The sequence below is a fragment of the Elaeis guineensis genome, chromosome 4 (genome assembly GCF_000442705.2).
Source record: "Elaeis guineensis isolate ETL-2024a chromosome 4, EG11, whole genome shotgun sequence".
Classification (NCBI taxonomy): domain Eukaryota; kingdom Viridiplantae; phylum Streptophyta; class Magnoliopsida; order Arecales; family Arecaceae; genus Elaeis; species Elaeis guineensis.
Window position 1 is genome coordinate 139,433,069 of NC_025996.2, and position 25,930 is coordinate 139,458,998.

The window sequence follows — 25,930 nt, forward strand, 5'->3', positions numbered from 1 at the left end:
TTATTATTTAAGATATCATATATACTCGTAGGATGTCATATAAGATATTAGAAAGCTATATATATTATTCATAATATCATATATATTTATAGAAAGTCATATATTATTTAGGATGTTATATATATTCATAGTAAATCATACATGATATCAGAAAGTCATATATATTATTCAAGATATTATTAAGAGATAAGAAGTTATATATATTGTTCAAGATGTCATATATATTCACAGAAAGTCATACAAGACAGAAGAAGTAATAATATTATTACTTCTTTATCCTACAGAGGAAATGACATTTTTGTCAGTAAAAATTTGATAAAAAAGCTTAGCGGTATTAAATATTTGTTCCATCATTAACAGTACTACATGCTCCAATATGATTGGATGGTGTGCTTCTTAAGACACTGCATATAGTGCACAAAGGCTTTCTCTTTAGTTATAAGTTTGGTTTGAAGCCCGAAAAAATATATTAAGCAAGGTTCTATCAAACAGGTGACTCAACTTGGTCCAACTCTAGTCTGAGCTATGTTTCCCTTTGTTAGCAGGATCAATGGATTTTTATTCATATAACTTTTAAATTGTGAACTGGTTGATTTGTGTCTATATTTCGGTTGTATATTTGTCTGCAAAATGATCCAATGGTAAAGACTAGCAATCTTACTAACCTACCAAAATTTTTTTCACTTGATGAGATGAGTTTAATCAATGAGGAAGGAAGTAATAGAAGACTGGCCTAAAGATGCTTCATGAGAAGGAAGGGAAAATTTTTGCAGTAGATAAAAAATCCAACAAAACAAACATTCATACTTATCTAGCAATAAGAAAATTAATTAGGGAAAGATAAGGATGGCTAGTGACCATTTTCCTGTATAATATTATCAATTCCAATGACATTATTCCCAAAAAAACAAATGGTAAGATCATATTTAAGAGGGCTTAGATAATTTTTCTCTTATTATATTAATTATATATGTGTACTAATGTATTTTATCTATTTATATAAAATGATACATTATTGCATCATAAATTGATAAAAATAATATATTATAACATCTTATAATGAATACATTTAGTATGAATTAATAATTATAATGTGTTATATGAAGTATATATATTATATAAGATATTATGTGTTCCATGAAAATATAATTTAAAAATTTAGACATCATGTTGTTCAATTTATATTATAATTGAGACATCTCGAAACCGACCATAGCTAATATGGTATAACTGACTAAGTAGAGCCCACCATAAGCCAACCATGAAGTCCCCACCTCAACCAACTGGTACCTATCACATGGTCTTGTTGAAAAGTCCATAAAGATGCTTAAATCCCCTACCACTCAATTACAACTAGCTACAACTGCAGAATGGCCTCCATAATCGTGATATATGCATCTTGCAATATCCTTCGGACGTGTGGGTAGTTATCTAGCATAGCATGCTTTGCACATCCCAAGAATCTAATTATGATGAGCTCTGACCCTCATCTATATAAACCACTCCTAGGATCCTTCAGGTAATTCTCAGGTCTCTAGCTTACAGTTCGAATATCAGTGGAATCCAACCTAAGTCTGTAGCAATATCAAGTTGGGTGAGATCATTCTATGATGGAACACTTCTGCAATCTCAAAATCCTCTTTGTCCCCCTCCCTCACCCGAGCTTTCTCTCTCTTTCTGCCTTCTACTTAAAAGCTCCATTATTATTCTGAGGCAATTTGACTTAGGTATTAGTGGATCCCCCCATCAGAAAATATCCAGTAAGTGAACTTTTTCTATTTATTGTGTTTTAGGATTTGTCTTGGCATTGGAGTGAAAGATCCGGCGATCATTAACCACTTCAAAATCTTCAATCAGCTATTTGGATCTCATCTAGCTCTTCGACACATCTACCAGCTCATCAATCTAAATTAAACCGATCCACAATAACAACGTATATTATGTATTATAGTATATTAAAGATTATAATTCTGGTAGAATATAATATATTATTACCATAGCATATTGGTAAAATACTATGATCATTCTAATATCATATATATTTTATGTAGTATTATAATATATTATTATAGATAATTATTTTCTTATAACACCATCACCAACAATAATAATAATATACGAGTGTTATTAGTACGAGAACAATCATCTTAATGTATCTCTAAAAGTTAATATATTATGTATATAATTATTAAACTATTTGATGGTATATATTATTAATTTTTTATCACTCTATTAGTCATTCCTGATTTAAATGTTAGAGACGGATATTTCGAGAATGGAAAAACCATTCATGATTTTTACACCTGCAATTTAATGACAAAATTTCATTAAATTAGATGCCGAATGTTGATAAGCCAATATTACAATAACTTATCAAATATACATATCTAATTGAAAAAAATTAAATAATATGTTAAAATTGAAAAAAAAAAGTATCGGATTTTTTAAGTGATTAAGCTGTTTCTCATGCTATTAACATTGATCAGATCCAAATAGAAACTGGGTTTTAATACCCTAGAACAAGTTTATTCAGCCAATCTCAGGTTCAGTTGTCGGGCTGTCTCAACGAAACCCGAGTGCACCCCCTACCCGCCAACCTGCATCACATTCGTTTATGTCCTCCAAAGTAACAATCATTCGCCATCCCAAACCACCACTTCAAGAGCCGCGCAGAACGGATAATGACAGCGTCACATCATGTGATACACCACATACAGGTTATGCGAGTCCTCACACGATATCACCCCCTGAAGGGAAGATATATATCCTCCGAGATAAAGATCTCCCCCAACCCCCACCAAAACCCTCACCTGAGATTTGGTTTCCGCCGCTCCGATGGCCGCCGCCCCCGCGGTCCGCACTCTCGTCTCCTCCCCACTCACCGCCTCCGGCTTCCCCCTTACGCTCTTCCTCTGCAAGCGCTTCCGCTCCTCTTCCCCGTTCGCTGGCCTCCTCCGCCTCCGCCCAACGCCGCCCGGCCTCTCCCATGCGGCAGTCCGGTTTGGGGCGGCACGGCTAAACTCGGTCCGGTGCATGGCCCGCCGGGCCGGCGACTCTGCGTACTCGCCGTTGAACTCCGGTCCGGGCGGAGGGTTCAGCGACAGGCCACCGACGGAGATGGCACCGCTGTTCCCTGGGTGCGACTACGAACACTGGCTCATCGTCATGGACAAGCCCGGCGGGGAGGGAGCCACCAAGCAACAGATGATCGACTGCTACATCCAAACACTGGCCAAGGTCGTCGGCAGGTATTGATCGCTACAAAGCATTTTGTATCTTTTAATCGTGTTGATTTCCGTGGGAAATTGTGGTAAAAGGGATAGTTTCTTTCATTTATTTGATATGGGAATTGTGGTGGTGTTTTTATAATGGTTTCCTCTTAAGGTTTAATTCTTTTTTCCTCCATTGTCTTAAAGTGTCACAGTTGGAGCTTTATTGAAGCGTTATGAGTCTTTTGGATTTCTCTGACATGGGGGCCTTCCATAGGAATTCGTGGAAAAAGCGATAGTTTCGTTCACTTATTTTGATATGGGAACTGTGGTGGTGTTTTCATATGGTTTTCTTCTTTAAAATGTAATTCCTTTTGCTTCATCGCCTTAAAACTGTTACATTCTGAGCTTTACTGAATGTTTAGTAGTCTTGGCTTTCTGAGACATAAGGGCCTGTAGCTTAAATTTAGGGGTTGGAATGCATTTATGAAAACAAAAGGTGAGTGATGAAAAAAGCTCTGTGTTTTCTTGAACAAGTCTTAATTCTTTTAGCATTTTCTGTGCATATCCAATCTAACATATCTTGATATTAGATGGGATTGTTTATTTTATTAGATCCAGTTTTCTGTATTTTGTTCACTGATTTGCATTTCTTCTTAATTTCACTTATTCTTATGGTTGATTAGTGGATAATAAATTATTGATTTATCTGTATTTCTAACGCCCCCCCCCACCCCCCCTTTTTTTTTGGGTGCCATACTAGTGAGGAGGAAGCTAAGAAGAGAATCTATAATGTGTCTTGTGAGCGGTACTTTGGATTTGGGTGCAAGATTGACGAGGAGACATCGAACAAGCTGGAAGGTCAGTGTTATTGTTTCATCAAAATAGATTTAGCAACCAGGGATCAGCAGTTCTTGTTCTAGAAAATGTACAAGCCACATCTGGGTAAATCATGTGACAATGCTATCTACTGGAAGCCCTTATGGAATTTCTCTTTGGATGGATCCTCCATTTGTGTTGCCTTCCAAACATATTCCTTTAATGGATGGAGTTGCACTATTGTGTCACATTTCCTTCAGCAAGATGTTATAGATAAGCTTTGACCGGATGATTTTTAAAGAATTCAGTAGTAGATGGTAGATTGAGCATATTTGCACAGAACTTGCTATACCAGCATTTATATGATAGCAATGCTTAATTCAAAGATAGAAGTAGGCAATGCTATCGTTTTACAGTTACCTCTCCAAATTTGCAGTATGAAATCATTTTTGTTATCATTTATAGAAATGATTGCTATAGATTATCATTAGTTCGGAAGATTTCATTTAGTTGTGACATTGTACTTGTTGTTGTGGCTTGAATATTATCCAATATTTAGTATGATTTTTTTTTCTCTGTTAATTAGAATTGTCATGAAGGTATAAATTTTTCAGAGTTCTTGTACTGCATTGGCATCACAAAACGTAAGTCATGTCCTGCTGAATGTTTTGATTTGACTACAGGTCTTCCTGGTGTTCTCTTTGTGCTTCCAGATTCTTATGTTGATCCTGAAAATAAGGACTATGGAGGTAATCTTTTTTAGCTTCTCCATAACTAATTCTTAATTATTTCATGAATCATCAATTGCGCTGAATTCATGAGCATTGTGTTACATTTTGATTTGGTAGCATAAAGTTCATCTCTGTGTTCCCCTCTGTCTTGGTTGATTTTTTCTTGTCTTGTAGTCTATAGCTGATTTATCAATCAGTATTTTGCTACATGTCATTGCTTTCCTCAATGTCCCTATTCTTTCTTTGGAGAAAGTTGCATGAATTATCTTGCTGAAAAAGCTGATTGCTGGTAAGCACTAACTGTTTTCAAATATTCAGTCCATATTGGCAAAGCAAAAGAGCCTTGCTAGGGGAAGTCTTGCTTTGAATGTTCATGGACTAATATTAACCTTCTCTTCCATGGTCTTGCACTGGTGTTGAGGGAAGTTGCAGTTTCAGCATCTTCTTTGTTAGTGCACTATATATTATTCACATGTATTTTGCTGTATATCATCGACTTCCTCTGTCTCTCTATTCTTCTTTGGAGAGAGTCACATGAATTATGTTGCAAAAAAAAAAAGCAGATTGCTATTAAACATTAACTGTTTTCAGATATCTCCATCTTGGCAAAGCAGAAGAGCCTTGTGAGGCAATGCCTTACTTTCAGTGCCAATGGACTAATATTAACCTTCTTTCCCTTGGTCCTGCACTTCCTGTGTTGAGTGAACTTGCAGTTTTAGCTGAGTTGGGCATTCATATCCCCATCACTTATTATTCACATGCATCTTCTTTGTCTATGTGAGCTTTTTTGTCACACTGATCAACATTTATTTCATTTGTTATTATTATATAATGCTTTTATAAGCTTATAATATGAATATAATGGTATGCCATTGTTGATATATACTATACTACAATAGAGGTGCCAGAAGAGTTAATTTGGTTGTTTTGACAAGGGAAATTTTGAGAGAAACCCATATGACTTTGCATTTCTTTGAGGACATTCTATCAGTTTGGCTGCTTTTTATTGGCCCCTGCACTCGGTTGGTTCAGGCATTTATTTTTGAGCATCTTTTTTTTTTCTTTTGAAAATTTGCCCTTAAACCTCTTCACCCACATGAGAATTCGTGGCGGGATAACAATATCCTATCTTAGGAGAAACGGGGGGAGGGGTGCTCTAGGAGGTTCCGTCTTGTCTTCCTAACTACCACCCATCTAAAGCATATCCACTCTCCACAAATTTACATCGCATATGACCTATGTTGCATGAAAGGTAAAACATATGTTGTTTATGGAATTGTTGTCTCAAATATCCAGTCCATCTTGGCAAAGCAGAAGAGCCTTGCTTGGCAGTTTCTTGCTTTGAATGCTAATGGACTAATATCAACTCTCTCTCTTAGTCCTGCACTTCTTGAGTTGAGTGAAGTTGCAGTTTCGGCTGAGATGAGACATTTAGATCACCATCGATAATATCTATGTGAGTGATTTTTCATGTCAATCAACTAAATGGTTATTTAGGTTATTTTATTACTTATTGCAACAGCCTTTGCTAGTTGTTTAAACATCGCACAATGAGTAATAATCAGTACAAACTATGTTTTCCGGCACAATCAGTGTGTATAATAATTTAATATTGTTTTTGCATCAAAAATTCCAAATGTTTATGGAACATGTCAATGTAAAAATGCATACAAACTATTGATCATGTATTTTTGTGATCCCTAGCCTATGCATCAAATAGACACAAATATGGACTGTTTTAATTGTGCCAGGATGCTAAAATGCATGATAAAGTGTTTATATTCAGAATGCATCTTATTGATCATAATCGATCCATGTTAAAACATGCATAGATTGAAATTCCATAAGTTTAATGCTTTAGACAATAAAAGGTTGAACCGTGCCAAACTAGTTCTGGTTGTACCGAACTAGATTGGTCAATTACCAATGTGGTTCAGTCCATGGGTTTGATATGGAGGGAGAGTTAGAAGGAGAGAGAGGAAAAGAGAGGGAGAGGGAGGGAGAGGGAGGTTCAAAAGCCCTCATCTCGTTAGTAGGAGGTTCTGCTGTTTCATTTTGAAATGGGGGATATCTTGTAAATTATTTTGCCATGTTCCAACTGAAGTAGGCAATTGTTTTGCCGACTTCACTTAAATTGACAAAAAAAAATGAATCGGCAAATGATTTGCCAACTTCTTAAGTGAATTATCATACATCTGTGGTTCTGACCCACTCACACACACATAACACTGCTGCTTTCATGTGTACGCGCGTTGGTCCGATCAATCTGAGTATCAAAGTCATTTTCGTACCGGAAGGAGATCTGTCAATTTTTAGCTGTATAGAGCGGACCGGACAGGTAGCACGGTAATTTCCATATTAGCCGTGAGGAAAGGCATTTAAGGTGGTAAGTCGCAATTGACTGTTGGTGTCGTTTTTATGGCTAGTATCCTTAAATCTCTTGTCGAACCTTTGAAATCTGAAATGGGTGAAAAATTTTAACTGATTCTGTTTTGTGTCTCACTTATGCTGAAAATAATTTTGCTATAAAATATTTCTAATAAGCAAAATGACTAAAATTCTAGTAATTATTGAGGAGTTAATTAATAGTCTAGATATTTATAAGAATTAATTAATAGTATAGATAGAATTTAAGATAAAACTTAGTTTAATTCTTTAGATAATATAGATCAGATAAGTTAGAGTCATTTAGTATACATTTAGATAATAGGTAAAGTAATAATTAGTTGATTCTCTCAATATATTAAAATGAATGAAGATATTAAAGCTTTTGATGTTGAGGACTGGGATCAAGATGAGTTACAAGATGATATAGAATCCATCTACTCTGAAAAAATAAAAGAAGATGAATTCTATCTTGAAGAAATTAATAAAGAAATATTCTCCTCAGAAGTAATTGAAGAATCTGATGAAGAAAATGAAAAACAGTTCTTTGAATATTATTTTCAGGATCTTGAAAGAACAAAATCTATATTTAAAGATCTTCGGATAAAGAAACTTTTCAAGCCAAGAAAATGCTCACCTTCTAACTTGAAAGATATTAGGCTTCAGAAAAATACTTGCTTTTAAACTAGATCTTCAAATAAACCTTCAGTTACTTTGAGAGAATTAAAAAATAATACAAAAGATTATAGTATAGAACCTATTATAGATATTTCATATTTAGATAGAAAAATAAAAATAAAAATAAAAAAATTAGCTAGATTAGTTTTAAATACTCCATACAGCCTTTATATTGGCTCTAATTTTATAGAAATAGATGAATTCTCTATAGACAAAGAACTATTAAGAGAAAATTTCAATTCTGATAAAAATAAGATAGAAAAGAGTGATTCTTTGTTACTCTTACAATAAAAGAGAAAGAGATTTTATAAGAGAAATATGGTTTAGTCAGATGAGGACTGAAGAGATATATTTTCTTCTTTGACTGGTTCGACAAATACTATATCCAGGACCTTGAGGAAGCTAGTCCTAAAATACAAAAAACTGTGATTAAAAGGATGGCTGAATCATGGAAAGATTGTAGAAGCTTTAAGGATGAACTTATTTCTGACATAACTCGGATTCAAAATAAGAAGAATATAAGTTTAATTAAGGATTCTACCAATGATCTTGATCAAATCTTTAAAGCAGAAATTTGTTCTGATAAAATTTCTGAACATTTAGATCAGGTTGAGGAACAACAAAATTGTTATCCTCTCAACCTCTAAAGAATTCAGACTGATAGCCTTTTAGAGGATAAAAAAGAATCTGAACTTGATTTGAATTATTATGATAATTTATTAGTTAAGATTGGTGACTTTTCCATAAAAATCGATACTAGATCCAATCTCTTAGAAATTGAAACTGAAAATAATTCATTTGAAGAATTTGATAATTGAAGAAAATCCTTCTGATAAAATCGTTGAAATTATTCTTAATCCCAATATTGATATTGAAGTTAACATGAACTTTATATCTTTATTAGAATCCTTTGAGTCAAGTCTAGACATTAGTCAGTTAAAGGTATCAATTGAAGACTACAATGAAATTATGGAGGAAGATCATCCGGATCTAACTAAGGAACCTCCTATAGCTGACCACTCTGAAATACAATCAGAAAAAAAAATTCTTAGAAGAATTAAATAAAATTATACTGAATCAATTTGATACAGTTCCTTCTTATGAAACTTTTGAAGATAATGCTTCTACATGTGATTTGTTTGATCCAAAAATCAGGCCTGACTCTTTATCCAAATTTATACCTTTGAACCAGTCCATCCTAAACCAGTCGCTCTCATCTAGTAGGTCTAGTTTAATCTCTTTGTCTGAAAAAATTCATGAAACTTCATGTTTCTCTAAGAATAAAGAAATTAATAATTTTTTAAGAATTAGTAGTCCTTTAGGAATTAGCAAGCTCTTAGTCTCAGAAAATTTTGAGGATGAGAGAATAGTAGACAGGAAGAATATAGTTAGTAAATTGTTTACCAAAGATAAACCAATTTTTAACAATAAATTAGTAATTCAGGTCCCTAAGATAATAAATTATCTTAAATCAACCTTAGTAGATTCACAATTGACAGAAATCTCTGACAACTTATCCACTATCTATTCCAAGAGAAGAACTCTTGGTTGGAATCGAGATGGACTTACAGATTATCATACTATTAACAATTGTCATCAGCTGATAATGATACAATTGAAAGTTTGTAAAATCTATGATTATTCATAAATTTCAATTGCTAAGACAATGGTAATTCACTTGATAAGGCAATTGAAAGGTTGGTGGAAAACTCCTTCCACTAACTTAGAAATTATGAATTTTATTCAAAAGAACTCTAAAGATTACTATCCTTTAGATTATCCCATAGATAAACTTTATAATCAATTAAGAGTAGTCTTAGGAATAATAGTTTAACTAAGTTTAGATGGTATAGAGATACTTACTTTGCTATATTAGAATTTTCTTTAAACTTATTATCCTTAGGATTTTTTTTAAAATTGTTATCTCTAGGTCTAGAAGATAATTTAAGAATAGCTTTTTTATTCTTAATGAAAGATAAAATTAGATTAAAATATATAGATAACATTAGTAAAATAAATAAAATATTTTTGCTTGATAAATCTGAATTAAATAACAACTTAAGGATAAGAGATCAAATTAGAAATATACCTAGTAAAAAAAAGATAAATGATCTCTATAATTTAGAAGATTTCTGTTATCAATTTGGATTTCAACTAGATAAATCATATATAAAGGAACGTAAAAGATCTAAGAGGAAGTTTGATAGAAGAGCTCAAAAGATCCCTAAAAAGAAAAGCAAAAATCCTTCGAGACTAATAACTATCACTAGACTGTTACATTGCTAATAATATAGATAGATTTAGAAAAAAATCCAATAATGACTGATTTAATCGCTTCTCTGAAAATTTTAGAAGATCAACAAAATTAGATTGAGGGATTTTATCTGTAACCTTAAAATCCTAAAACTTTCTTAGAACAAGATAAAGTCTTTAAGCCATAAGATTCAGATCTCTATTCGAAAAATGATTATTTTAGATAACTTCTTAAAAAAAACTTGAATTGATAAACAAATTACTTCTAAAGCTGACATTATAATCTTTAAATCCTAGAAGTAGAATTTTATTATAATTTTGCTCAGAATCGAAAGAATCTTTTAAACTATTTTCTAAATTACAGAAATAAGGATACCATCAAGATAAGGAACTTCTCTTAAAAGAGCTCTAGAGTTAATCCTTAATTCTTCTAAGATACTCACATTTTATTTTTCCAAGGATTCGAAAAGGGAAAAAAAGGGAAAAATCCCTTTATATGAAGAACTGAGTAAAGATCTAAAAGCTGTGGAATCCTTCCATTCTGATCTTCCCCAAGAAATATACTCTATAATTTATAAAGCATGGGATGCTCATTTATTCCGACCTGAAAAGAAGTTTCTCCACCAAATAATCAGTCTAATCAACCACTTGGCAGAAAAGGAACGTTCTTTAAAAGCTATCAAAGAACATATTTGTAAAGTTGGAAGATAAGTAACACAACCTACTTTTGAATTCATTTCTCTCTATAATCTCTGTGAAATACCAGAGACGCCAACAATGATTAAGTTCAAAAGACTTGATTACTGGAAAAAGGCACAAGAAGTTCTAAATTCAGAACTCCAAGAAGATATCTATCAAAAAGCAACTTAGCATGATGAATCAAAGAAGCTCCTTGAAGGTGTACAGTTGTTTTTAGACAATTGGACTTATCCTAAGCTCTTTCTATCCTTAATCAATATACTAACTAGACCAGAAGAAGTGAGAGCTTTATATAAAGGACTGGTGAAGTTGATCTCAATAGATTGTGCCATGTCATATGATATATTTTCTTTTATTGTTGCCACCATACTAAGAGATGTGGGAAAAAATCGAGAATATCTTGAAGCAAAAATATATAGTGGTATAGAAGATAAGAGGATAGGAAGCATTGAGTATCCTTTTCAAATCTATAACATCACTACTCTTGAGGATGTGGATAATCAAGTACGATTTTGGCCAAGAATAACAAAAGGAGAAGAAAAATCTACTAAAGACTTTGATCCATCTGTCGAAGATTTTAATCTCAAAATTTATGAAGTAATATCATATTTAGAAGTCTATTGGGCAGCTCAAAAACTATAACAACAAAAATGCTGGATTGATGGACGAATTTGGGTAACTACCAATCTTTCAACAAGAATACCAATTCAAAAGGATCCTCAAGATCTTCTATACAGAGAAAATTCATATTCAGAATGAAGTACTCTTCTCAACTTAGAAAATTATCCTGAGAAAATTCGAAGCTAAAAATTATTTAAAGAAAGAGCCATATCATGCTTAAAGATTGAAGAAGAATTCATGTACGACTGCAGACAAATAGACATTCACCTATATTATGGTCCAGGAAGTTGAGCAAGATAATTTTTTCTAGTACTCCAATTCATTATGAAAGGACGAGCTTTGTATCAAAAAAATTTTCTACTAACCCTTCTACCAATCTTTTGGTAGAAAAATTTTTCTTTGTAGGAACAATCCAGTGGCTCTTCTATTAGCCACTTCTACAACCATTACTACTATTCTCGAAGCCGGTTTAATTCTCAGAGACGAATAATCTTCAAAAATCGATCTACATCAGGATCTAAAGATGACAAGTAAACTACAGGAAGATTCCTGACAGCACCACTGTTTGTCTACAGGAAGATTCCTGACACTATGGAGACGATAAGATGCTACAGAAAATCGGACTTAAAATCAATTAAGTTCCGACTTCAGTTTCGATTTCTACAAGCTTTCGAATTCTAAATTGATTGAAGTCCACATAGTTTTTTCTCTCGCCTATGAATAAAGGGGAAGTCTTCGTTTTGGGAGGAGGCCGAGTGCGGAGAGGCAGGCCGAGAAGGATTGTAGTCCTAGTGACAGAGTTCTTCTTCCTCATCTCCATCTTTTCTTTTTCTCTTCTATCGTTCCTTGTCTTCTTCTATCTAAATCTCTACTAATCTTCTTCTTCCCTCTTCATCCCTTCTTCTTCCACAAAATCTTCTTTAGTTTTTCTTAATCATCTTCATCTGCTTCCCTCATCTTGGACATGTCCATGTGAAGTCGAGTTACCTGCAAAAGGATCTTCCTTATCTTCCTATTGTTTATTTCATCTTCCACCACACAACGTCTCATCCCACTAAAATATTACATCCACTTCTCATCTTCAGAAGATTTCTCCACCACTTCCATTTGTTTATTTCATCTTCTCCATTTGTTTCATTTGCTTAATCCACCACAGCATCTCCTTCTCCATTAAAATATTCACCTTCACTCATCATCATCCCACTTCCTCCATTAAAAAATTCATTTTCACTTCCATCTCCTCTATTTTTACATTATAATATTCTCTTCCTCTCATCTTCTCCATCATTTCTCATTAAAATATTCATACTCTTCTCCCTTCCACAATACTCCATCGAATACTCTATCATTTAGCCGTTAATCCATGTGAGTTTGTAAATAAGTGTGCTTATTAATGTGTTTACTCATGTATTAGCATATATTAGCGTTTGTGATTTGTGTTTAAGTTTGTTTAAGCTTGATTAGTATACATAAAGCTGGTATGGTATGTATTTTATTTTCATCGGACCTCATTTAAGTGTGCTTTTGTAAATAAAGCTTATTTTTCTTTCATATTACTGTTTTTAATTACGTTTTAAGCTTTCTTTACACTTTAAGCTTGTTTATATTACTGTTCATAGTACTATAGCTAATTACTGTAGCATATATACTGTGCAGTACTGTAACAGAAATACTATGCAGTACTGTTGCGCACTGTATTATGTTACTGTAGCACGATGGTAAACAACTGGAATGCTATCGAGGCTGTCAAGTAAATAACGGATCAGTCTCTTAAGGGTAAACAACCTTAAGATTGTTAGAGATTGTGAAGTAAACAATGGATCAATCAGAGTAAACAATCCAATCATAGTTTGATAAGATCCTTTTCATTTTTCTTTTTAAGTATTTTTCTAGCTCTTTTGTCATAATTCTTGCTAGGTTTATATTGATAACAAAAATTACTTGATTCTTTTCTGTTTATGACCTTTTGTTGCTCATATTGACTTTCAAATGTCACTCTAAAACTTAGTCGAGGAATTTTGATTGGTAAATTATCATAGTTAATTTCAAAGACCTTTTTTCTTTTCGACTGTTCTTCTTTAGTGATCTCCTTAATAATTTCATTTTTAATTGGTACTTTTAATTGACAGATACCTAGACTTGACTCAGCAGATGAATATATAGGATTGAGATTAACTTCAGTATCAGGATCATAAACAGTCTCAATGATTTCATCGGAAGGGTTCTCTTTGATCAAGATTTTATCAGATTCTTCAGATGAATCATTTTCAGTATCGATCTTTATGGAGAAGTCATCAATCTTAATTAATGAATTATCATAATAATTCAGATCAAGTTCCGATTCTCTCTTATCCTCTATAAAGCTATCAATTTGTATCTCTTTACAGTCAAGGGAATGAGTTATACAGTTCTGTTGTTCCTTATCCTGGTCTAAATGCTCAGAAATTTTATCAGTACAAGTTTCTTTATGATCTTTTGTTATTGTTTTCTTTGGAGTAGTCGTTGGCTTACTCAGTTTTGGGGCAACTTTTGAGTTTTCAGTAAAATTTTTTGCAGGCTTTTGGCATCTCATTGGCTGTACGTTATCTTTTCTAGATGAAGATATTATCCAGATTTGAGAAAGAACTTTAATTCCAAACTTTTGATATTTAAGATTTATATTTTCAAGACTTTTAGGATAATATTTTATTTCTTTCTGTTAGTAGTTTTTTAGATTGACTCGGGCCAATGCGCGTACGCGTGGAAGCAGTAGTATTGTGTGTGTGAGTAGATCGGAGCTACAGGTGTATGATAATTCGCAAGTTCTAACGGACTTTTCTGACGCAGATCAGGAACTCCGATAATCACGAGACGAAAGTATCAGTGCCCAGCAGTATATTGTTACAGTAGTAAAAGCTACGTGCGTACATGTAGAAGCAGCAAAGGGATAGACGAATACGTGCGTACACGTAGAAGCAGCAAATGGATAGACGAATTATAAGATATACGATACTACCCGCATGCATCGTATAACTAACAGTTCGGAACCTAGAAGTAAAAGCAAAATGATTATAATTGAAGAGTAAAGGAAGTCCAGCCTACAGATAATACTACTTAAACGGATAGTAGTCAGACACAAAGGTAAAAGTCTAACAATTAGACGTACGAAAGGGAGCTAAAGGACAGACAGATCTACTGGACAGACCTACAATCATTCAAATAAGAGATGGATAAAATATAAACCTAAACTAAGGTACAGGCTAATAGAAGGTTAAGGCGAACGAAGGTTAAGGCGAACTAAAGCACAAACTAAGCTAATATACTGAAACATAAATTAACGGAAAGCTAATAAAGAGAACACAAGCAAAAATATCAATTAATAACTAGAAAATATAAGTTAATAAACTATAAATTTTAATTGATTAAGATAAACTAAACTTCTAATGACTAAAACTATCCAGATTATAAGTAAATACGCTAATACAAGAGCAAAGAACATAAATACAATAAATAAACTACAGCGTAAACTACTAAACTACTGATAAATTGCAACTACTACTGAGTTATAACTATGGCTGATTAACAGACTTAAAAGGATAAACTAATTACAGTAAATAAAACTAACAAAACAAACAGGCTAACTGTTGCAGTAAATAAAATTAAAAAGACAAACAAACTAGCTGCTGTAATAAATAAAACTAAGTAAGAGCAAACTAAAGTGGAAAAGACTATCCATAAAAGTAAACTGCAAATTATTAAACTACTATAAACTTTCAACTATAACTATGAGGATAAACTAACTGCAGTAAATAGGATTAACAGAACAACCAAATTAACTGCTAACTAGCTGCAGCAAACAAAACTAAACTAAGTAAGAGCAGTAAGTAAAATAGGAACAAAGTGGAATGGACAAAGCAGAACAAAGCGGAATGGACAAGTAAAAGTAAAACTAACAGAACTAAATAAAGTATTTAAACAAAACTTAATATTAGTACAGTAAAATAAAATAAAATAAAAACTGTTTAATATAAAGTAAAAAAATAAAAGCTTAAAAGTAAAACATAATATTTTAACTAATTTGTTGACATATAATCGCTCTGTTGTTTACTTCACGATCGCTTGATAGATTGCACTATATTTTTAGTACAATCTTATAATATGTTACAGATGGTATTTGGGTTGTTTACCCTGATTGATCCGTTGTTTACTTCACAGCCTTGGTAGCATTCTGATTGTTTACCGTCGTGCTACAGTAACATGCTACAGTGCATAATAGTACTGTACAGTATTTCTGCTACAGTACTGCACAATGCATATGCTACAGTAATTAGCTACAGTACAATTACAGTACTATGAACAGTAATATAAACAAGCTTAAAACGTAATTAAGAACAGTAATAAAAAAAAAATGGACTTTATTTACAAAAGCACTTACAAGAGGTCTGACGAAAATGAAATACACATCGTACAAGCTTTATGTATACTAATCAAGCTTAAACAAACTTAAATACAAACCACAAACGCTAATATATGCTAATACATGAGTAAACACATCAATAAGTACACTTATTTACAAACTCACATGGATTAATGGCTAAATGACAGAGTATTCGACGGAGTACTGTGGAAGGAAAAAAGTATGAATATTTTAATGGAAAATGGAGGAGATGAGAGGAAGAGAATCTTATAATTTGAAAATGGAGGTGATGGAAGTGGAAATGGATTTTTAATGGAGGAAGTGGGATGATGATGAGTGAAGGTGAATATTTTAATAAAGGAGACGTTGTGGTGGATTAAACAAATGAAACAAATAGAGAAGATGGAATAAACAAATGAAAGTGGTGGACAAGTCTTCCGAAGATGAGAAGTGGATGTAATATTTTAATGGGATGAGACGTGGTGCGGTGGAAGATGGAATAAACAATAGAAAGATAAGGAAGATCCCTCTACAGATAACTCAGCTTCACATGGACATGTCCGAGATGAGGGAAGCAGATGAAGAGGATTAAGAAAAACTAAAGGAGATTTTGTGAAAGAGGACGAAGGGATGAAGAGGGAAGAAGGGGATTAGCAGAGGTTTAAATGGAAGAGGACAAGGGAAGATAAGAGAAGGAAAGATGGAGATGAAGAAGAAGAACTCTGTCACTAGGATTGCAATCCTTCTCGGCCTGCTCTCTGTGCTTGGCCTCCTCCAGAACGAAGGCCTCTCTTCTCTTTATAGGTGAGGGAAGGAACTATGCGGATTTCAATCAGTTTGAAATCTGACGGACTTCATTTGTTTTGGAATCCAAAAGCTTCTAGAAGTCGAAACCGAAGTCGGAACTTAATTGATTGAGTCTGATTTCTTGTAGCATCTTGTCATCTCTGTACAGTGTTAGGAATCTTTCTGTAAATGAACAGTGATAATATCAGCAATCTTTCTATAGCTCGCTTGTCTTCTTTAGATCCCGTGGTAGATCGGCTTTTGAAGTTGAGCCATCTCTGAGAATTAAATCGGCTTCGAGAATAGAAGTAGTGATTCATGTTGTTTTCAGAAGATGATGGTAGTCATTTGGCTAGTAGAAGAGCCATTGGATTGTACCTACAAGAAAAACTTTTCTATCAAAATTTTGGTAGAAGGGTTAGTAAGAAAACATCATTCATTTTTCTTTTCAAAAGAACGTTCTAGTTCTTGTTTCCGGATGATAGGTGGTGAAATCGTCGTCAATCATATATACTTCTTCCATTTCTTCTTTCATGTTTTGATTTTTGGATGATGCTCTGGAAATAGAGGCTTCTGATCTTTGTAGTTCATAATTTTTTTCAAAATTTTTTCATAGATCTTTTTACAGGGAGATGGAGCTCTTTCAAAGGCTTCTTCAGCCGTTTCTGTATGTAGTCGGGATGAGTCCATTAATAGTCGAATTGGATAGAAGTTTGGAGTTCCACTTGAAGCTCTTTCTAATGTAAATCCTTAGATTATTAGATCTTCATCAAATAAAATCCATCTTTTGATATATATCTTTCTGCTAAAAAATATTGGGAACTGATCAGTTTTTATATTGAACTCCCATTTTAATATCCAAAGATGATTTGCCTCAGTGCAGAATCTCATCAGATTGATGTCATTGATGCTGTGATATCTTTTGAGGACTTCAGATCTCATATCTTCAGAAAGTATGTCTGGGATAATTCCAAGTTTGAGCTACCAATAATAGTAGAATCAAATGGGCATGATTTCTCGATATTTGAATTTTATGAACCATGAATGCCTGTATTCTAGGTTTTGAATATAAAAAAGATTGATCCAGGCTTTCTGATAGTCTCAATAACTGAATTCTTTATCTTCATAATTTTTTATCCTCAAGATTTTTGTAGAATTAGGGTTTTGCTTTGGATCCCACTCTAAAAAGAGAGAAGACTTTTAGTATGGGAAGTTTAGAGAAAGCAATCTCACCATTCTGTTGATAGTTGTGATGAACATGTAGGCTCTTAGTTTGAGTCAGGATTTCTTCATGATAAACTCGATTCTTTTCTCCTGTCTTAGGAATATGAAAGTTTTTTTTTGGAAGGGATTTTATTAGGTCTAGGATATTGGAGTTTAGAACATGTGCTTCCAAAGGAAAAAGATTTTCTTCCAAAGAAAAAAGATGTTCTAAAGTTTCAGGATGGACTTATCTGATCCTTCTCTTTAGAGAATTGATTTTTTGGAGATTGGATTCCAAAATATGCTTCCCTATAAAAATTTGTGAGAATTAGCTCATAATACTCAGTTGCAATCAGGAGAGTATTCTCTTGCAGATATAAGTGATTAATTAGAGAATTCATAGCCTTTTCAAAGTCTTTTTTTTATTGAATATATGAGTTCGCCATATTTCATTAAATATTAGATATTTTTCTAAAAAAAATTGTGGAATAAGACAGGATGGATAATTTTGCTCTTTACCTAGTTTTTGTTAAATTTTATATTTTTGTCAAAAAAATATGGGTACGAGTGTTTTAGTTGAATTGAGGATTTATAATCCAGATCTTTTCCTTGCCAGTCTCTTTTTGTTATCCTGTTATAGTACTTTAGTTTTAAGATTTTATTATCATTCCAGAAAGATTTTTCAATTTTAAACATAATAATCAAGTAAGGACGATGAGTTTTGGTAAGTGCTATGTAGAAATCAGCAGCAAAACTAAAATATTTCCAGAAGAGTTTTAATTGTTTCTTGTTTAAAAGTTTATCAGCTAATTCTAGGACTGGATCTAATGGGAGTATGATATAATAATCTAGTTGGATTTTAATTTGAAAGGGTTCTATTTCCCTTTTTGGTAATAAGAGTCCATTTCTTATTATAGTCCTAAAGAATATTTGTAGGTGCTTCCATTGTTGCTTATCATAGACATATATAATTATAAAATGAGCAAAAGGAAAAAGAATGTGTCTGATCGACATCTGGTGTTAAATCAAATTTAAAGTAACTTTTGGCTCCACTAATTCTTTTCAATATATTTCTTGGAATTGGGATGCTATCTTTTATCCGTTGTAATATTTTGTATAGATGTTCGTGATTCTTTGCTAATTTTAACTTTTTCTTTATCTCTTTCTGATATTTAGGTTTTGGTTTTGTATTTTCGTATAGGATAATTTTTGTACATATTTTGGAGGGTTTTCAGAACTAGGGTAGGATTTAAGCAATATTCTTTTACTGTTATTTTGTATAATTATTTTTTTCTTAATAACAGTAAAAGGTTTAAGATGAGCTAAGAAGGGGTTTTCCAATATGACTCCTTGTTTTAGAGTTTTAACTAATAAGAATGACATTTTAATACAAAGTTTTCCTATGCATACATGGACTTCAGAGATCTTATGGTTCACTCTTAGATTTTTTCCTTCGGTAATTTGGAGATTTTGATTAAATTTTTCAAAGTATCTTGAAGGAATTAAGTCTTGTCTAATACAATTTACCTCAGCTCCAGAATCTATCAAAGCTTCATGTTTAAAGTGATATCCATCTTTTAGTTTAAATGAAACATCACAAATCTATTTTTTATTCAGTTTCTTAGGAATCTTTCTAATCCTTTTATCAAACTTTCTTTTGGATTTTATTTTATTTTTATATAATTTATCTATTTGAGATCCAAATTTATGGCCAAAATCTTTTAATTTATAGAGATCATTTATTCCTTTTCTTTTGCGTAGCTTTATAAATTGATCTCTGGTCGATTCAAGTTTACTAAAAATAATTACTCTATCTGCATTACTGATAGTACCTATATTAACTTTTAAACATAAAGGAGATAGTTCTAAATAGAATTTTTTCAAGCATAATATAGCAAAATAAATATCTCTATACTTAATTAAACTATTACTCCTAAGATTACTTAATTTATTATTAATACTTACATATAGATTATCTATAATGTTCAAGGAATAATCTAAAGGATTGTTACCTTTAGACTTCTTTTGAACAACATTTAAGTTAGTAGAAAAGGTTTTCCACCAATCTTTCAATTGCTTTAAGTAATTTATTATTGTCTCGACAACTGAAATTTGTGAATAAATTTGGATCTTACGTGCTTTCAAGTGTATTTTTGTCAGTCGACAATAATTATTAATGATATAATAATTTATAAGTCCATCAGAGTTTCAATCAAGAGTTCTTGGAAAACAAATAGTAGATAAATTATCAGATGTCTCTGTCAACTATGAATCCACTAATTCTGATCTAGGATAATGATTTATTATCCTAGGGACTATTGGTTTATCTTTGGTGTTTTCTAGGATATTCAATGTACTAACTATTCTCTTATCCTTAGGGTTTTCTGAGAGTAAGAGATTGTTGATTCCTACAGAAGTACTAACTCCTAAGAGACTACTAGTTTCTACATCCTTAGAGAAATATAAAATTTTATGAAAAATAGATTTACTAGATGAGAGTGACTGGTTTAAGGTAGACTGATTCAAAGATTTTAAATCAGGTAAAGAGTTTGGCTTGATCTTTAAATCGAACAGATCACATGTAGAAGTATTTTCTTCAGGTGTTTCGTCAGAAAGAGTTTTATCAGCTTGATTCAATATAATTTCATTTGATTCTTTCAAAAACTTTTGTGCTTTTGAAAGGTCAGGTGTTGGAGGTTCCTTAGTTAGGTCTAACTGTTCTTCCTTAATATTTTCATTGTAATTCTTAATTGGTACTTTCCATTGATAGATGCCTGGACTTAACTCAGTAGATAAATATATAGGGTTTAGATTAACTTCAATATCAGGATCATAAACAGTCTCAATGATTTCATTAGAAGGGTTCTTTTTGATCAAGATTTCATTAGATTCTTCGAATGAATTATTTTCAGTATCGATCTTTATGGAAAAGTCACCAATCTTAACTAATGACTTGTCATACTGATTTAGATCAAGTTCATATTCTCTCTTATCCTGGTCTAAATGCTCAGAGATTTTATCAGTACAAGTTTCTTTATGGTCCTTTGTTATTGCTTTCTTTGGACTAGTTGTTGGCTTACTCAGTTTTGGGGCAACTTTTGAGTTTTCAATAAAATTTTTTGCAGGCTTTTGGCATCTCATTGGCTGAATATGTACCTTATCTTTTCTAAATGGAGATATTACCCGGTTTAATTCTAAACTCTTGATATTTAGGATTTATATTTTCAAGATCTTTAGGATAATATTTTATAAACCAGTCAAAGAAGGGAATATTTCTTTTTTCTGTCCCCATTTGGACAGACCATACTTCTCTTATAAAACTTTGTTGTCTTTTATTATATATTCTATAAAATCATATTCTTTTTTTGATTTTTTGTAAAATTAAAGTCTGCACTTAGTAGTTCTCTATCTATCTGAAAATCAACTACTCTTAAGTATTTATCATCTAAATATGTGTCAAATATATCTTTAACTACTAATCTAGCTATTCGTTTTACATCTATTTTTACATTATCTAAAGAATCAAATGAAGTTTTTATTTTAAGTTCTATACTATAATCATCTAATCTATCTTCTAATTCCTCAATGGTTACAGTTTTTCTATTCATTTTACCTTTTAGAGACATTTTTGAGTGAAAAGAGATATTTTTGATGTGGATAACCATTGGATCAGAATCAGTTAGATTTTTCACCCATTTCAGATTTAGGAAGAACGGTAAAAGATCTAAGGATACCGGCCACAGGAATGACACCAACAGTCAATTGCGACTTACCACCCTAAACATCTTTCCTCACGGCTAACACGAGATTTATCGCGCTACCTGTCCGGTTCGCTCTATATGGCTAAAAGTCGACAGATCCTCTTTCTGGTACGAAAATGGCTCTGATACCAGATTGACTTGGGCCAACGCACATACGCGTGGAAGAAGCAGTGTTGTGTGTGTGTGAGTGGGTCAGAGCCATTAAACGCCTTTTCGTGCTGATACCAGATTGACCTAGATATAACAATTTTAAGAAAAATCCTAAGGATAATAAGTTTAAAGAAAATTCTAATATAGCAAAGTAAGTTATCAAATCTGAAGTTACCAAATTGGCTCTATTCTTTTTCGAATAAAGATCTGAATCTTATGTCAGCTTTTCAATGGCTCTGATACCAACAAGACAATTTTTTCTAGTACTCCAATTCATTCTAAAAGGACGAGCTTTGTAAAAAAAAAAAATTTCTACTAACTCTTCTCCCAATCTCTTGGTAGAAAAAATTTTCTTTGTAGGAACAATCCAGTGGCTCTTCTATTAGCTATTTCTACGACCACTACTACTATTCTCGAAACCGGTTTAATTCTCAGAGACGAATAATCTTCAAAAATTGATCTACACTAGGATCTAAAGATGACAAGCAAACTACAGGAAGATTCCTGACAGCACCACTGTTTATCTACAGGAAGATTCCTGACATTGTATGGAGACGACAAGATGCTACAGAAAATCGGACTTAAAATCAATTAAGTTCCGACTTCTACAAGCTTTCGGATTCGAAATTGATTGAAGTCCACATAGTTCTTTCCCTCGTCTATAAATAAAGGGGAAGTCTTCGTTTTGGGAGGAGGCCGAGCGCGGAGAGGCAGGCCGAGAAGGATTGCAGTCTGATACCAGATTGACCCGGGCCAACGCGCGTATGCGTGGAAGCAGCAGTGTTGTGTGTGAGTGGGTCGGAGCCACAGATGTGTGATAATTCGCAAGTCCTAACGGACTCTTCTAATGCAAATTAGGAACCTCGATAACCATGAGGTGGAAGTATCACAGTGTCCAGCAGTATATTGTCACAGTAGTGTGACACAACAATAAAAGCTACGTGCGTACGCGTAGAAGCAGTAAATGGATAAGCTACGTGCGTATACGTAGAAACAGGAAATAGACAGACAAACTATAAGATATACGATACTGTCCGCATGCACTGTATAACTAACAGTCCGAAATTCAGGAGTACAAAAGCAAAATGATTATGATTGAGTAAAAGAGATTAAACCTACAAACAATACCTAAACAGATGGTAGACAGACTACAGAAGACAAAGGTAAAAGTCTAACAATTAGACGTACGAAAGGGATTTAAAGGACAACAGATGGGCAGATAGATCGACAATCATTCAAATAAGAGATGGACAAGATACAAACCTAAACTAAGGTACAGGCTAATGAAAGGTTAAGGCGAACTAAAGCACAAACTAAGCTATTATAAGAAATTATAAACATAAACTAACAAAAAGCTAATAAAGAGAACACAAGCTAAAATATCAACTAATAACCAGAAAATATAAGTTAATAAACTATAAACTTTAATCGATTAAGATAAACTAAACTTCTAATGACTAAAACTATCTAGATTATAAGTAAATAAGCTAATATAAGAGTAAAGAGCAGAGCGAAGAACATAAATACTATAAATAAACTACAGAGTAAACTACTAAACTACTAATAAATTGCAACTACTACTGAGTTATAACTATAGCTGATTAACAGTTAACAGACTTAAAAAAGTAAACTAATTGCAGTAAATAAGACTAACAAAACAAACAGGCTAACTGTTGCAGTAAATAAAATTAAAAGGATGAACAAACTAGCTGCTGTAATAAATAAAACTAAATAAGAGCAAACCAAAGTGGAAAAGACTACTAACAGAAAGAAATAAAACTTAACTAAAAATAAAAACAAAGATAAGTACTAAAACAAAATAAAGTACTTAAATAAAGTTTAATATAAGTGCGGTGAAATAAAATTGAAAGTGGAATGGACAGAACTAAGTTTAACAGAATAAAATAAAACTGCTTAATATAAATTAAAAGATAGAACGAAACAAAGTACAGTACTTAAACAACGGAACAAAGAAATAAACAAAAGTTTAAAGTAAAACAGAGTATTTTAACAAATTTAATAGCATATAATCGCTCCGTTGTTTATTTCGCGATTGCATGATAGATTGCACTTTATTTTTAGTACAATCTTATAACATGTTATAGGTGGTATTTAGATTGTTTACTCTGATTGATTTGTTGTTTACTTCACAATCTCTACCAACCTTAGGATTGTTTACCCTTAAGAGACTGATCTGTTTACTTCATAGCTTCGGTAGCATTTCAGTTGTTTACCATCGTGCTACAGTAAATGCTACAGTGTGCAACAGTACTGCATAGTATTTTTGCTACAGTACTACATAGTGCATATGCTACAGTAATTAGCTACAGTACTATGAACAGTAATATAAATAAGCTTAAAGCGTAAAGAAAGCTTAAAACGTAATTAAAAATAGTAATATGAAAGGAAAATGAGCTTTATTTACAAAAGCACACTTAGACGAGGTCTGATGAAAATGAAATACGCATCGTACATTATGTACACTAATCAAGTTTAAACAAACTTAAATACAAACCACAAATGCTAATATATGCTAATAAATGAGTAAACACACCAATAAGCACACTTATTTATAAACTCACATGGATTAACGGCTAAATGACACAGTATTCGATGTACTGTGGAAGGAAGAAGAGTGAATATTTTAATGAGAAATGGTGGAGAAGATGAGAGGAAGAGAATATTATAATGTGAAAATGGAGGAGATGGAAGTAGAAATGGGTGTTTTAATGGAGAAAGTGGGATGATGATGAGTGAAGGTGAATATTTTAATGGAGAGAGACATGGTGGATTAAACAAATGAAACAAATGAAGAAGATGGAATAAACAAATGAAAGTGGTGGAGAAGTCTTCTGAAGATGAGAAGTGGATGTAATATTTTAATGGGATGAGACGTAGTGTGGTGGAAGATGGAATAAACAATAGAAAGATAAGAAAGATCCCTCTGTAGATGGCTTTACGTGGACATGTCCGAGATGAGAGAAGCAGATGAAGAGGATTAAGAAAAACTAAGAGATTTTGTGGAAGAGGACAAAGGAAGATAAGAGAGAAGGAAAGATGGAGATGAAGAACTCTGTCACCAGGACTGCAATCCTTCTCGGTCTGTCTCTCCGCACTCGGCCTCCTCCAGAATGAAGGCCTCCCTTCTCTTTATAGGTGAGGGAAGAAACTATGCGGACTTCAATCAGTTTGGAATCCGGAAGCTTGTAGAAGTCGGAACCGAAGTCAGAATTTAACTGATTTTAAGTTCGATTTCATGTAGCTTTTAATCGTCTATATACAGTGTCAGGAATCTTCCTGTAGATGAACAGTAGTGAAAAAAATCTTCCTGTAGCTTGCTTGTCGTCTTTAGATCCTGGTATAGATCGGGTTTTGAAGATGAATCATTTCTAAGAATTAAATCGGCTTCGAGAATAGTAATGGTTGTAGAAGTGACTAATAGCCACTGGATAGTATCTGCAAAAAAAAAAAATTCTACCAAGAAATTGGTAGAAGGGTTAGTAAAAAGATTTTTTTTTTTACAGAGCTCAATCTTCTGGAGCAAATTGGTTGAGAAGAGGCGATGCCAAAGCTTCAGGAGATACCAGATTTTCAAAGACAGGAGATGTCAGATTTTCAAAGGTTGTCTGATCATTAGATTGAAACTCTTGGTCTAGATTTTGCAAAATATCTTCTTGATATCAAAATTTGTCTTGATTTTTTTTGGGATAATTTTTTATATTCAGCAAAGGTTCTCATGTTCTACTCTAAACTTCTGCTACTTTTTTTATGCAGATTAATGTAGTTACCCAAATCCTTCCAACTGATCAGCATTGTTGAATTTTTTTTTTGTGAGCCTCCCAATAGACTTGTAAATAACTTTTTGTTTGATATTCTTCGAGGTCAAAATTTTTTGGGAGTTCTTTTTTTTGTCAGTTATTACAATATAGTCTTCTTCTTCCTTATAGCGATTTACTTCATAGATTTGAAAAGGGTGTACTACAGTTTCAATTTCTCTATTTTCAATACCACTAAAAATTTCAACCTTCAATATATCCTGAAATCTTTTTTTTGCCTCATAAATGACTTCACTGACTGCTGCTGGAAACATGTGTAGGCTTGAAAAGAAATCTACAGATACTATATGAACCAATCTCTTATATAAAGCTCGAACTTCTTCTTTTTTGGCAAAAGTATTGTTGGATGGAAGTCTGGTCTGGACACCACCTTCCAAGACCTTTTCAGTACCACGCGATGCAG

At 32.8% G+C, this 25,930-nt stretch overlaps 1 protein-coding gene across 1 annotated transcript in view; it reads left to right on the forward strand.

Moving 5' to 3' along the window:
* The first annotated feature begins 2,523 nt into the window (after window positions 1-2,523).
* Window positions 2,524-25,930, forward strand: part of LOC105060815 (multiple organellar RNA editing factor 2, chloroplastic) — a 48,421-nt gene continuing 25,014 nt past the window's right edge. Inside the window, 4 exon segments of the mRNA XM_010944646.4 lie at window positions 2,524-2,827; window positions 2,830-3,248; window positions 3,973-4,070; window positions 4,712-4,777. Of these exon segments, the coding sequence (XP_010942948.2) occupies window positions 2,615-2,827; window positions 2,830-3,248; window positions 3,973-4,070; window positions 4,712-4,777 (796 nt within the window). The 5' untranslated portion in view covers window positions 2,524-2,614.